At 54.1% G+C, this 12610-nt stretch overlaps 1 protein-coding gene across 1 annotated transcript in view; it reads right to left on the bottom strand.

Annotated features, from left to right (window-relative positions):
* CREB3L1 (cAMP responsive element binding protein 3-like 1) overlaps positions 1–12610 on the bottom strand; it is a 44426-nt gene that overhangs the window by 20922 nt on the left and 10894 nt on the right. The window contains exon 2 of the mRNA XM_011963303.1: positions 387–615. Coding sequence (XP_011818693.1) covers positions 387–615 — 229 coding nt within the window. The remainder of the gene's footprint in view (positions 1–386; positions 616–12610) is intronic.

Below are 12610 nucleotides of genomic sequence, written 5' to 3'. Positions count from 1 at the left end.
AGCCAGGATGGTCTCGCTCTCCTGACCTCGTGATCCGCCCGTCTCGGCCTCCCAAAGTGCTGGGATTACAGGCTTGAGCCACTGCACCTGGCCTAGAATCTGCATTTCTAACAGATTCCCAGGTGATGCTGCTGGTCTGGGAACCACACTTTGTGAACCACTGATTTAAATCAACAAAAAAAAAACCCTTTTGAGAAGTGCTCCTCTGGCTTTGAATTGAGGGAGAACAGAAAGGCAGGGAGCAGCACCTCCTGAGGGGTTTGTGGTGGCTCCTCTTGGAGCCTCTGGGAGTCTCAGGCTGCAGGCACACTCTCTTGTCACCCCAGAGCTTCCTCCCTCCTGGGCCTTCTGGGCCTGTGCTGTCCCCAGGTTCTTCCACCTCTTACCTTGGGTGGTGTCCTCCATCTTGATGGGCACAAGGGGACTCTGGGGCGCTGAGTCGCCGCTCAGGGAGTAGCTGTGCTCCGCCTGGATGCCTGGCGTAGGGGAGTCCAGTTCCATGTCCAGCAGAGGGCTCTTCTCATCCAGCACAGGGTCATCAAAGAAACTGCTGAACAGGTCGTTGGAGAAGTCCTCCATGTTCTCTGTGAAGTGGTCCAGGTGCTCAGGAAAGTGCTAGAGAAGGAGAAGGTGAGGGGAAGAGGGAATTCAGCTTTGCTTGGGGAGGGGGTGCGGGTGCTACTGTGGTGGTGCGGCCCCCACCACAGCCACCACTGTCACTGCGACCTCCCATTACTGTGCCCATTTCCATTAATACCAGCGACATCAGCAACCTCCCCACTACCAACATCACAACACCAGCTCTCATCATTTCCATCACGACCATTACCACTGTCATCCCATTCTCTCTACCACCAGCTCCACCCTCACCATTGTTATCTGCAAGGGTGAGCTGTGGATGGGGTCAAAAACTCCCTGGACCCGGCAACAGGACCCTGGGCTCTGTGACCTTGGTCAAATGACTTAAACTGCGTGAGTCAGTTTCTCAGTCCTTCTTACTTCCTTCATAGGCTGATGTGAGGACAAAGTAAGAGAACAACCGTGTGTCTACGCCAACAAGTTTGTTTTCCAAAGGCAATATTAGTGAATTTTGTGTGATCTTTTGCTGGAATGTGGGAAGAGAGTGATGCAGGGTGGTGGGATTCTTGAAGCCTCCAGTCCCCTCAGCAGCACAGTCCCCATCTGTCCTCAAGACTTCAGGGTCTCTGTCCTTTCCCAAGTCAACCTTTATACGGAGAGGTTAGGCTCTGGAGCCCTACTACTTAGGTTCGAATGGTGGTCTCCGTCCTTCCAGCTATGACTCAGTGCTGTTTAAACTGTGGGTGGTGACTCATTAATGGGTTGTGAAATCAATTTAGTGGGTCACGACCAGAATTTTAAGTAAAAATAAAACAGAAAAAAAAAAGGGTAGAAAATATCAGAGTGCACAGCACACAGTGGAGTTAAATACCTGGCAATTTAAAAACAAATCAGTTGTGTGTGTGCGTGCTTGCACATGTGTGTACTTGGTAATGATGTAACATATATTTCTTAGAAACAAAAATGTCTGAAAAATCTTGGTCTCCACAATCTTGGGAAGGTCAATTAACCTCTCTGTTTCATTTTGTCCTCTGCACAGCTGGTAATATTAATAGTTCCTACCTGCCGAGATTGTCGTGAGGATTAAACAAGTTAATCCACGTACAGCCCTTAGAACAGTCCCTGGCACATAGTAATTACTCAGTGAACATTGCCTCTTATTGTTAATAAAGCACCCCAGTGGCTGACATATAGTAGGTTCTTATAAGTTATTTTTCTCTCTAAAGAATTATAAATGTGTAAAGAAATGTTTCTCTCTCTCTTTTTCTGTCTTGCTTGCAAGGGTCTCACTCTGTCACCCAGGCTGGATTACACTGGCATGATTTTGGCTCACTGCAACCTCCATTTCCCAGGTTCAAGCGATTTGCATGCCTCAGCCTCCCAAGCAGCTGGGACTACAGGTGCACACCACCACGCCACGCCCAGCTAAATTTTTTGTATTTTCAGTAAAGACGGGATTTCACCATGTTGGCTAAGCTGGTCTCAAACTCCTGGCCTCAAGTGATCTGTCCACCTCGGCCTTCCGAAGTGCTGGGATTACAGGCGTAAGCCACCGTGCCTGTCCAATAAATGTTTCTATTGTTTGTTCCTTATTTATTGAATGAATGAATTTGCTGGTGAGTCAGAAGAGATGGGGGATGCGGTGCTGCCTTAGGTCCTGGAGCCCCACCTGCTGAGTGGTTAAAGGCTTGTGCCAGGGGATTCCTTCAAGGTCTGGAGTTGTTGGCCCTTTCTGGCCTGGAATACTGGGAACCTGTCCCAATCTGGAAGGTAATGAGCAGAGAAGCCTTCTGTATGAGCATAAGGTTCAGGGCCACATGAGTCTGTCCGCATGAAGTAGGAGATGATCACGAGCTCTGGAGTCACATAGACGTGCTTTTGACTCCTAGCTCCACCACTTGCTGAGTTGCTTAACTTCTCCGTGCCTCAGTTTCCTTATCCGTAAGGGGAAAATAATAGTTCGTACCTCATAGTGTTGCCATGAGGATCTAAAATTGTGTTAGATTAGTACTCACCTCACAGGAGTATGGGGGTAAAATGAGTAAATGCTGTACATACAAAACATAGAACAGTGCCTGCTATGGAGTGAGTACTCAATCAGCGTTAGTTATCGTCATCATGAAAAGTGCAGCCCTTAAACTCTGTCCCTGAGCTGAGCTTGGGACCAATGGTGGGAGTTGCGAGGGGAATGTTTGGCCTTCCCCTCCAAACAAAGCCTGATGAGATAATCCAGGACAAAATGAGCTTAGAAGCCCCATTGGCAGGGGTACTCTCCCACTTCCCAGTTTGCCAGCAATCAATCATCATCCTACATTTCTGTTGTGCTTTTAACCCAAAGTGCTCTTCTATGCATCATTTCATTTAATCTTCACAATTGTCCAATGAGACAAGACAAATGCATATTGGCATTTGACAGAGAGAGAAACTGAGGCCCAGGGAGCTAATACAGCTAATACAGCAGGGAGGCGCCCACCATCCCTCACTGCCCCTTCTACAACTGCAGCAGACCCTCTCCGGTCCGGTTATTGCCCTGAGGCAGAGTTTGCACCCTGTTCACCTGCTGGCTTCCAGCACCTGGCTCATGATACTGGTGGAGGGACAGGGCCTTGTAACCCAGATGGCAATGCCATCAGCATGTCAATTGTCCATCAATACCTGGAGTGAGGCAGTACCAGGAGGTCAGAGCTGAATGAATTTCTAAGAATCACTGTGATCCCAGACAGAGGCCATTTACAGGGTATAACCACCCCCCAACCACCCAGCCAGCCACAGCCAGGGCTGCGCTAGCCACACCCTCCGCAGAGCCCGGGCCTGCCGGCTGGGGGCGCTTCCCTCAGTTCTCTCCCTTAGGGTCTCTCAAAGGCCTGGTGTTGGGCCCAGTGGGAGGGGGCTGTGAACAGAGGGAGCCGGTGAGTCAGCCGCTAAGGTATTTCTCCAGCAGCTGCTTCGCAGGCGATAAGGGTTTGCCAAACCTCTTCCTGGGGCCTGGGAGAGGAGAGATGCTTCCTCCGATCTAGGCTGGATTCCCTGAAGGCCTTGGCTCAGGCAGATGACCCAGGTTCTTCCCAGAGACCCTTTTAGGGTGCCCACAGGAAACTGCTTAGAGAGCTCAGCTGGCCCCATTGTGTGAGCAGCCCCCACCCCACCTGCTAGAAACAGCAGCCAAAACCCAGCAGGATGGAGCTTCCAGAGCAGCAGGAGCCAAGTGGAAGGGGAGGGCGGCCAAGGGGCAGGCGGGGTGGGGGTGGAGGACACTCCGACGCCCAGGTTCTCTTTGCGCCGGGCTTCTTCAGGTGCTGGGTGGACAGTGGGCGCGTCCCATCACCCCTAGGCCCACCTCCCCCTCCTGGGAGCACTGCCATCAGGGACTCCTCTAGAGAGCTCTGCGGCCCTAGTTCCGTCTGATGCCTGGCCTCTCATGGCGGCTCAGGGCTGGTTTCTATCATCAAGTTAGAGGCAGAAGTGACCGGAGAAAGCTCCTCCACGGTCCCCGTCCCCCGCTCCCCGCCTCGCTCCATTCCTTCTATTTCTCAGTAGAGAAAACTCCAGTCCAGAGAGGGAAACGCAGCTACTCAGGACGCACAGTGAGTGAGCTGGTGATGTCCGGGGCTGCAAAGTGAGCTGGTGAAGTCCACGGCTGCCCTGGCGCGTGCGGGACCTTCTGGTCCTCTCACTCTTTCCACCGCAGCCACTTGGCCCCATCCCTGGAAAGCCCATTCTGGAGACCTCAGCCCTCCTCCGCTCCAGCACGCCCCCTAGTCCCCTCTACCCGCAACCACACCCAGCCCTCCCTCCACTTTACACACAAAAGTTCAGGTTTAGCTTGTCCGATGGAAATCAGGGAGCAAGAGGAAGGGGTCGGTGGCCGGGAGTCCACGAACGTCAGGGGAGCCATGTGTCAACAACGCTTTGAGGGCGACAGAGTTCTGCAGGGGGTGAGCGTCCCATAGGGGTGCCTTTCCAGGCAACGGGGGTGGGAAGCCGGCGAAGGAAATATTATGATTTGTTTCCCTCCTCGTTAAAGACTTTTTCCTATAGTCGTGCCAATATAAGCTCCTTTCCGGCTGCCACGCGCAGCCGGCGCCGGCTTCCCTCTCTTGGAGGAGAGGTTCCCGAGCTCTCCGGCTCGCAGACCCGCGTACCCCTCCTCTCGGCTGCACTCCCTCTCGGAGCCCGGCCTCAGCCGCCCGCCGTTTACATTTTAGAGAAGGATCCGGGTGCCGCCGTCCTGGAGTGGCCCACAAAGGGTTAACCCGGGACTACCCGGGGCCGCCCCTCGCCGGAATCCGTCCTGCTTATTGGTGGGAGCCGCAGAGCTCCTGGCCAATGGCGGGAGGCTGCGAGCAGCCGCCCGTGGCGGCGTGGAGGGCACCGGAGGAGTGCAGGGCTCGCGCGGAGGAGGGTCCCAGCCTGCGCCGACGGCCCGCGGCTGTGGGAGCGCAGGGTGCACTGGCTCGGGCCTGCATGGGACCCCTTCTGCGTCTGGGGCCGAGGCACAAATGGTCTGGCCGTCTCACGGTGTCTTAAACCCCTCATCAGTAGTATGGCCCCGCCCCCACCCCCGCGGGGAGAAGTGGAGACCGAGGGTCTCCCCGACCTCCCCTAGTCAAAGGGCGGGCCGGGCCTTAAATCCCCTTGCAGCTCTATCTCGAATTGTCCTACCGTGGGGCGCTTTGGTGGTTCTCTGTCTCTGGTGGCGGCAGAGGGGACTCTCCTGGGGCAGTAATCGTACCGGCTCTAGCCTTGTTTTCCCCCCTCGCTAAATTTCTTCCCTAAAGTCAGTGCAGAGACAGGGTAAAGCTCTAGAGGCGCAGCTGCCTGCTGGGGTTGGTGTAGGAGAAGGGTCTCCCTAACCAGAAGCAGCCTCAGCGCGCCCCCTTCCCTCAGGCCCCTGGCTCCTTGGCGCCTGCACCCCCATTCCTAACTTCTGCCCCTCCCCCGGCCCAGGCTGGTTCAGTCTGTGCTTGGGGAAAGGAGGGAGGAGACCGGAGCGGGTCCAGGCTGAGCTGTGGGATAAGGGGTGGGGGGGAATCCTGAGCCCGGACATTCCTTCCGAGAGAGTGAGAGCTAGGGAGAGATGGGAGGAGAGGCCTCTCACATTTCCCCCTTTCTTTCCCCCGCCGCAGGCTGGGACCCACAGACCTCCCCCCCACACCCCAACACACACTGACCCATACATTCCCGGACGGTTACTTGCCTCGTGGTCACTAGAAAGTTGTCCCCATTTCAAGCTGAAGGGCCTTCAGTCTGAGTCACTGCTGTGCCTGGGGGGCGGGGGGGCAGTGAGAGCAGGGAGAGGAGGTGGGCCCTTTGGGTCCCCAGTTGTCAGCAGACCCACCCTGTCCTTAGGCATTGCCATCCGGTATTTGGGGGTCCTAAGAGACCCAGGCCTTGCCCTCCCAGAGCGAAAGCCACCCTGTGAAGGAGAAAATGCACTGAACTGAAACTCTGGAGGCCCTAATTCAAGACCCAGGTCTGCTCTGAGACCTGGGCAGTGGCAGGTGTCTCCTCTCCTGGCCTCAGTTTTCTCATCTGTTACAGTCTGTGTCTGTATGGAAGCGCGATTGGGAGGGGCCTAGAAAAGTGAATTAGTCTTCAGAACGTGGGCCTTTTTCCTCTGCCCTGGCCTTTTGGGGACTGGATGGTGAGAAAACAGTTCTCCTGGTCCCTGGAGCCAGTCCCTCCCAGAGTCTTCCTGGCAGAGTATGGGGGTTAAGGGAGCACGTTGTTCCAGCCTCCAACCTCACTCTCAGCCCCCAGTCCCCACAGGCCTAAGGAAGGCGGCTGCTGAAGCTTCATATTTTCCCCTACCGAACTGTTCACCACAGAGCACAAGTCCAAATAAGCAGAAAGACTTCTGTGTGTGTGTGTGTGCATGCGCACATGTGCACATGCTACACGGATGTGGGCTGAGGGGTTCCTTCGCACACAGGGAAACACCACATCTCCGACACCACGTAGTGAAAAGTACACCCATCGACACATTCAGACGGTTCCATGTGCAGCCTTGTACAGGCGCTATCACACATACAGACACCCTCACAGAGTCACATAGGCTGACACTGTCAGGTGTGAATGCAAACTCAACAAGACACACTCATCAGATGTGATCAGTGATTCACACCCCTACGCTCACACACATGCGAAGTCACCCCAGACACAGGATCACACAGACATGGTCACGCATACTCGCTCTCACACACACACCATCTCACATGACCGCAGAACTAAATGTTGGTGTCGCCAAGCCAGCAACTCAGTGACTGAGTCATGTGAACACCAGTGAGGGAGATTTGGGAGCCCCAGGCTTGCATGGGGCTGGGACAGTGAGGGCTGGGACTGAAGAAAGCGCCAACATGGGGACTGAGCTTTTCGTTGCCAGTGTGTGCTGGAGAAAGGAAGGAAAGAGGAATTAGCAGGCTGGTGCCAGCCACAGGCTACTTCAAGGCAGAGCAGAGTCCCAGGCAGGGTGTATATTCTCTGCAGTCCCCTAGCCCTGTTAGTCTGGCCCTTCCATTGCCCCTCCTGACACTGGTAACCTTGCTGTGGTCAGGCCATAGCTTCCTCAGTTTCCCAGCCAGCCCCTGGCGGCTTCTCACCAGGCGGCCCATGCGCTGTGGCCCAACCCTGGGGCGGGCACCAGGCACTGTCTGGGCAGGAGGAAGCGATGGCAGCGAGTGCCGCCGCCCAGGGCTGGGATTAGCTCTGTCTGGCACCTCCGAGGGCACAGCAGCCTACGGTCTGGCTGCTGGAGATGCTGGTCTATAGGCAGGAGAACCCTGCAGGGCAGCTTAGGACACTGGAAACTGAGTGCCGGGTTGGCGCCAGGGGCCTCTGGAGAATAAGGGCATCTAGTCACATTCATTTATTCATCATTCATGCATTCATTCAGTATTTACTCAGCACCTACTGGGTGCCCAGCTTTGCAGATACAGAGACGAACAGGATCCAATTCCTGCTCTTAAAAGGCTTTCTGACCAACGGTGTGACTATGAAGGTAAGTCCAAGCCTCGAACTCTGATCCCTCTCCAGAGCATCCTCCACGTTACATCAAGAGAGATCTTCTAGGCCAGGCAAGGGGGCTCACACTTGTAATCCTACCACTTTGGAAGGCCAAGGTGGGAAGATTGCTTGAGGCCAGGAGTTTGAGGCCAGCCTGGGCAATATAGCGAGATCCCATCTCCACACACAAAAAATTTAAAAATATTAGCCAGGTGTGGTGGGTAATCCCAGTCACTCGGGGAGCTGAGGTAGGAGGATTACTTGAGCCCAGAAGTTTGAGGCTGCAGTGAGCTATGATTACACTGCTACACTCCAGCCAGGGCAACAGAGCAAGATCCTAAAAAAAAAGGATCTTCTAAAACTTAGAAGTCACTATGTCATTTCTCTGCTCCATCAATGAGAAACTTGTACTCTATCCCAAGGGTACTCTATCCTAAGGGTAGTAGGGAGCCATCAATGAATATGGCTTCCTTCTACTCTTAGGATAGAGTGCAAGTTCCTTGGTGTAGCTTCAAATGATCCAGCCGTATTGCCTATATGTCTTGCTGTGTCCAATTCTTGTCCGAATCTGCAAAGCCTGGCATTGGTCCCAGCACACAGTGGGTGCTCAGGCGTTTGCTGAGTGACTGACCGACTGGATAAGTGTGTGAATGAAGGAGTGTGTCAGACAGCTTATGGACTCAGGCCCTGTTTTCTACAGCAGAGAGCCTCCAGGAATGACCATCCCGAATCTTGCTCTGATGCCAGCTTGCTTCTGCTCCAGGCAGTTTCCATGTGTTTGGACTCCTTCCCTCGGCTCCTCCCTAGTGGGGCCTCTGTACCCATTCTCCGGGTTGTTCTTCCTTCCCCAAGCCTTTCTATTCTTAAGCTCTAGCCAGACCAGGTACCTGGGAAGCACAGACTCCACTCAGTGCTGGAATCGCTGTTCCCCCGCAGACCCAGTCAGGCCTAAGGGTATAAACAGAACACAGTGGCCAACCTGTCAGGGCTGCTTTCCCGGCCTCTGGCCAGCTGGAAGGCCCTCCTCGCCTGGAGCCTACTGCCTCGCTCTGGCTGGAATTCCCTTGGCCTCCCCTCTCCTCAGTGTACTCAGCATTCGGCCTCTGACATCCTCAGCGGTCCTGGCCTGTCTGAGTTGTCCTCAGGTTTTATTTTTGGAAGGAGTGGTATTCTCTCTCCTTATTTACTCTCTTCTTTCAGGGAAGGTGTGGGACCCCTGGGCTCAGCTGGGGATTAGGCTAATGACTCCAGTCCCTGGGGTCTGGAGCTCTCTGGGCCTCCATGGGAGGGGACCACCAAAGACTCTTGACCCACCCGATGCTTCAAAGCCAGCTGTCTCTGCCTTCCTTCCCCCACCCAGTAGGTGACTAATGCCTGCCCTTGCCCTTCTTGAAGAGCCCCGCAATGGCCAAAAGAAATCATTACAATTTTCGAGCAGAAAGGAATTTTGGCATCAGTAAGTCCACCCCCTCTTATGTGCAGAGGCAAAGCAGTTCAATGGTTATGAGCAAGGGAGTCAGACAGACCTGGTTCTAATCCTGGTTCTCCTACACACTGTGCAGGCTTTGGACAAGTTAGTTAACCTCTGTAAACCTCAGTCCTGAGTATAAAATGGGAACATTCATACCCACCCCACCAGGTTGCTGTGAGGATTAAATGAGATAACAATTGTAAAGTGCTTTATATAATGCAGGACATACAGGAGGAAGGCTCTCATTAAATGTAGCTGTTATTATTACAGATGAGGAAAACCGAGAGCTGGGGATGGGAGTACACTTGCCCAGGGTCACACAGCCCAAGGTAAGCAGCCGTTTCCAGAGTCATTCATTTGTCTCTATCTCCCTTCCAAGGAGGAGAGAAGGACTGACACCAGCCCAAAGGCACACTTTTCCTTGAGTCAGTCGGATGGGCCAACCACTGGGTCTTCAGTGCCTCCCTCCTACCCCCGTGTCCAGGCCCACCTCTGTGGCAGGCATTTCCTCCATTGCCCCAGGGGCCTCTTTCTTGCTCACTGAGGGTCAGGGGTCAGTGAGACCCCAGTACTCAGCCCCAAATGGCCCCCAGGCCAGTGGGACTCTGAGGGGAGTGGGGAGTGCTGGGTCCTGACATCACAGAGCAGAGAAGCTAGAGCCACAGTCATGCAGGCCAGCTGGGGCCCTTCCAGTGCATCCAGATGTCTCAGGAATGTGCTGAGCTGGGAACTACCACCTTCCTTCCCTCCCCACCCCCAACCCCTCGTCCCCTTGCTTGCTCTAGCTTTGCCTCCGCCCACCCCCTTGGCTCCTCCTCTTTCATCTCTCCCTGGGAGGCCTCCTGTCCACTGTCCCTCTGGCACGGTGCCACAGTCAGGCTCCCTCTCAGTCCTCTGAAGGGATTGTCAGAGGCAGGAGCCCTTCCCCTCCCGCAGACCCCAGGGACTGAACTTGTGGGGTGGAGGGAGATGGGAGCTAACTGGGAGGAGAGAGTTCCGAGCAGATAGTGCATGCCAGATCCCAAATGTGGAACTGATTTGCAGCCCTGGAGAGAAAGGGGTGAAGGCCTTGGGGCGGCAGAGGGCAGGGCTGGAAGAATGGTGAGTGGGGCTCTGGGCATCTTGTCCCAGCCAATGGGTGGGAGGGTCAAGGAGCTAGTGTGCCAGGCTGGGCTGGGCTCAGGAGGGTTCAGACCCTTCTAAGCCCCTGGGGTTCATAGGGACGTGCTTTGTCTGATGGTGGAAGGTCCTGGAGTATTGGATGGGATGGGGGAACCTTGTTAGGGTCCTGGTGTTGGGCCAGGAGCCAGGACATGGTTCAGGCTGGAGCTCTCAGCCCCGAAGAGGAACAGCCTGTCCCTCTGCAAGGGCGGAGTTGCCTTGGGCCTCCCCAGGCCAGCCTGGCTCTCAGTGCTGGGGATGAAGGAGCCAGAAGGGAACTGGTATTCCTGGCCCAGTGTGAGAGTCACATCAGGGCACAGGGTAGAAGTCAGAGGAGAGAAGACACCTGGAGTCAGCTGCTGCCCTGAGCTACCCTGGGCTCAGAGAGGGCCCACAATTCTGTTCCCCCTGGGGGAGAGTCCCTGATCACCCAGACAGGCTGACAGCTGAGATTCCCCTGATGGACTGCAGGGCCCCAAGCACTGAGACCATTCAGAGGAGCTGGTGACCATCACCTGGTACAACCCAGAACTATCATTGGCTCACTCCTGCCTGCTGAAAAACTCCTAGCTCCCCAGCATGATACTCAAGGACTGTCAGAAACTGATCCCAGCTTACCACTAGAGCTGGAGCCCCCTCATTTTCTCTTCTCTCCAGCCTAGTTGGATGGACCACTCCCAGCTCCTTAAACCTGCTGTGGTCCCCATAGCTGTGGGACCTTTGCTTATACCTCTTCTGGTGCCTGCAGTGTTTTGTTCTTTATCTCCTCATTCTAACTCTTCCTATCCTTTAAGGGGCAACTCAAATGCTGCTTCCTCCAAGAAGCCTTCCCTGATCACCAAGCTCGAAGAGTCATCTCCCTCTCTGTTCTACCATAGCACTTACAGACTGTTCGGTCATTGGTTGATATCATGCCCTGAACTCTAATTACACACAATGGGATCCAGCTATCCTTCTAAACGTCACCCTTCTTTAGGGTAGGATCAAAGACAGGTTTCATTTTTTTTGTTTTTTGGAGACGGGGTCTCACTCTGTTGCCCAGGCTGGAGTACAGTGGTACGATCTTGGCTCATTGCAACCTCTGCCTCCTGGGTTCAAGTACTTCTCCTGCCTCAGCCTCTCAAGTAGCTGGGATTACAGGAACGGACCACCATGTCCAGCTAATTTTTGTATTTTTTGGTAGAGATGGGGTTTCACTGTGTTGTCCAGGTTGGTCTCGAACCCCTGACCTCAAGTGATCCGCCTGCCTCAGCTTCTCAAAGTGCTGAGATTACAGGCGTGAGCCACTGCGCCCGGCCAGATTTCATCCTTGAACCCTCTGCAGAGCCTCAAATAGGGCCCAACTTATACTCTGCCTAATAGTAATGATCATAATATAATAACAGTGAATATTTATGTACCAGGCACTGCTCTAACTCCCTGCATGTAGTAGCTCATTTAAGTTTCAGAGGATAAAGTGGGTCTTCTTAGTACCCTCACTTTATGCATGAGATGCTGAGGCTCAGAGTAGTTAAGTAGCTTGCCCAAGTTCATTCAGTTAGCAAGTGGTCAAGCAGGGATTTGAACCCAAACTCTGATCGCAGAGCCCGTGTTCTAAAGCACCGACAACAACACTGGTTGCTGAAGGAATGATCCTGCTGCCCCATTGCAGCACCTAGTCCAGGGCCAGATACAAAATATGGGCCCCCACTCCACACACTGGGTTCATCCTGGGGATCTGGTTTTGCTCCTTTCCTGGCCATCCCTCTCCTGCTGCCCAGAAGGAGTACTGAGAAAGGGCCTGGGGCTTTTTGGCTTTACCCAAAGAGCCTCCCATCTCCAGAGAGTTGAGATAGAGAGAAAAATAAAATCCCTGTGATCAGGGCTCTGCAGGGCTGGACAAGGTGGGATATTCCTGCAAGGGCTGTCAAATGCTGTGGGCCTTCCCTTTTAGGCAATGACAGCAACAATCAGAATAAAAACAGCGAGGGGGACCATAGTCAATCATAATTCAATTTTAAAATAACTAAGAGGGCCAGGTGCAGTGGCTCACACCTGTAATCCCAGCATTTTGGGAGGCTGAGGCGGGCGGATCACTTGAGGCCAGAAGTTTGAGACCAGCCTGGCCAACATAACAAAACCCCATCTCTGCTAAAAATACAAAAATTAGCTGGGTGTCATGGCGCATGCCTGTAATCCCAGCTACTCGGGAGACTGAGGCAGAGAATCGCTTGAACCTGGGAGGTGGAGGCTGCCATGAGTGGAGGTCGTGCCACTGCACTCCAGCCTGGGCAACAGAGTGAGACTCCATCTCAAAAATAAATGAATAAATGGCCGGGCGCGGTGGCTCAAGCCTGTAATCCCAGCACTTTGGGAGGCCGAGACGGGCGGATCACGAGGTCAGGAGATCGAGACCAT

The sequence above is a fragment of the Colobus angolensis genome, unplaced genomic scaffold (genome assembly GCF_000951035.1).
Source record: "Colobus angolensis palliatus isolate OR3802 unplaced genomic scaffold, Cang.pa_1.0 Scaffold61, whole genome shotgun sequence".
NCBI lineage: Eukaryota > Metazoa > Chordata > Mammalia > Primates > Cercopithecidae > Colobus > Colobus angolensis.
The sequence above is the reverse complement of the archived record's forward strand: the minus strand, read 5'-3'. Positions and strand labels throughout refer to the sequence as shown.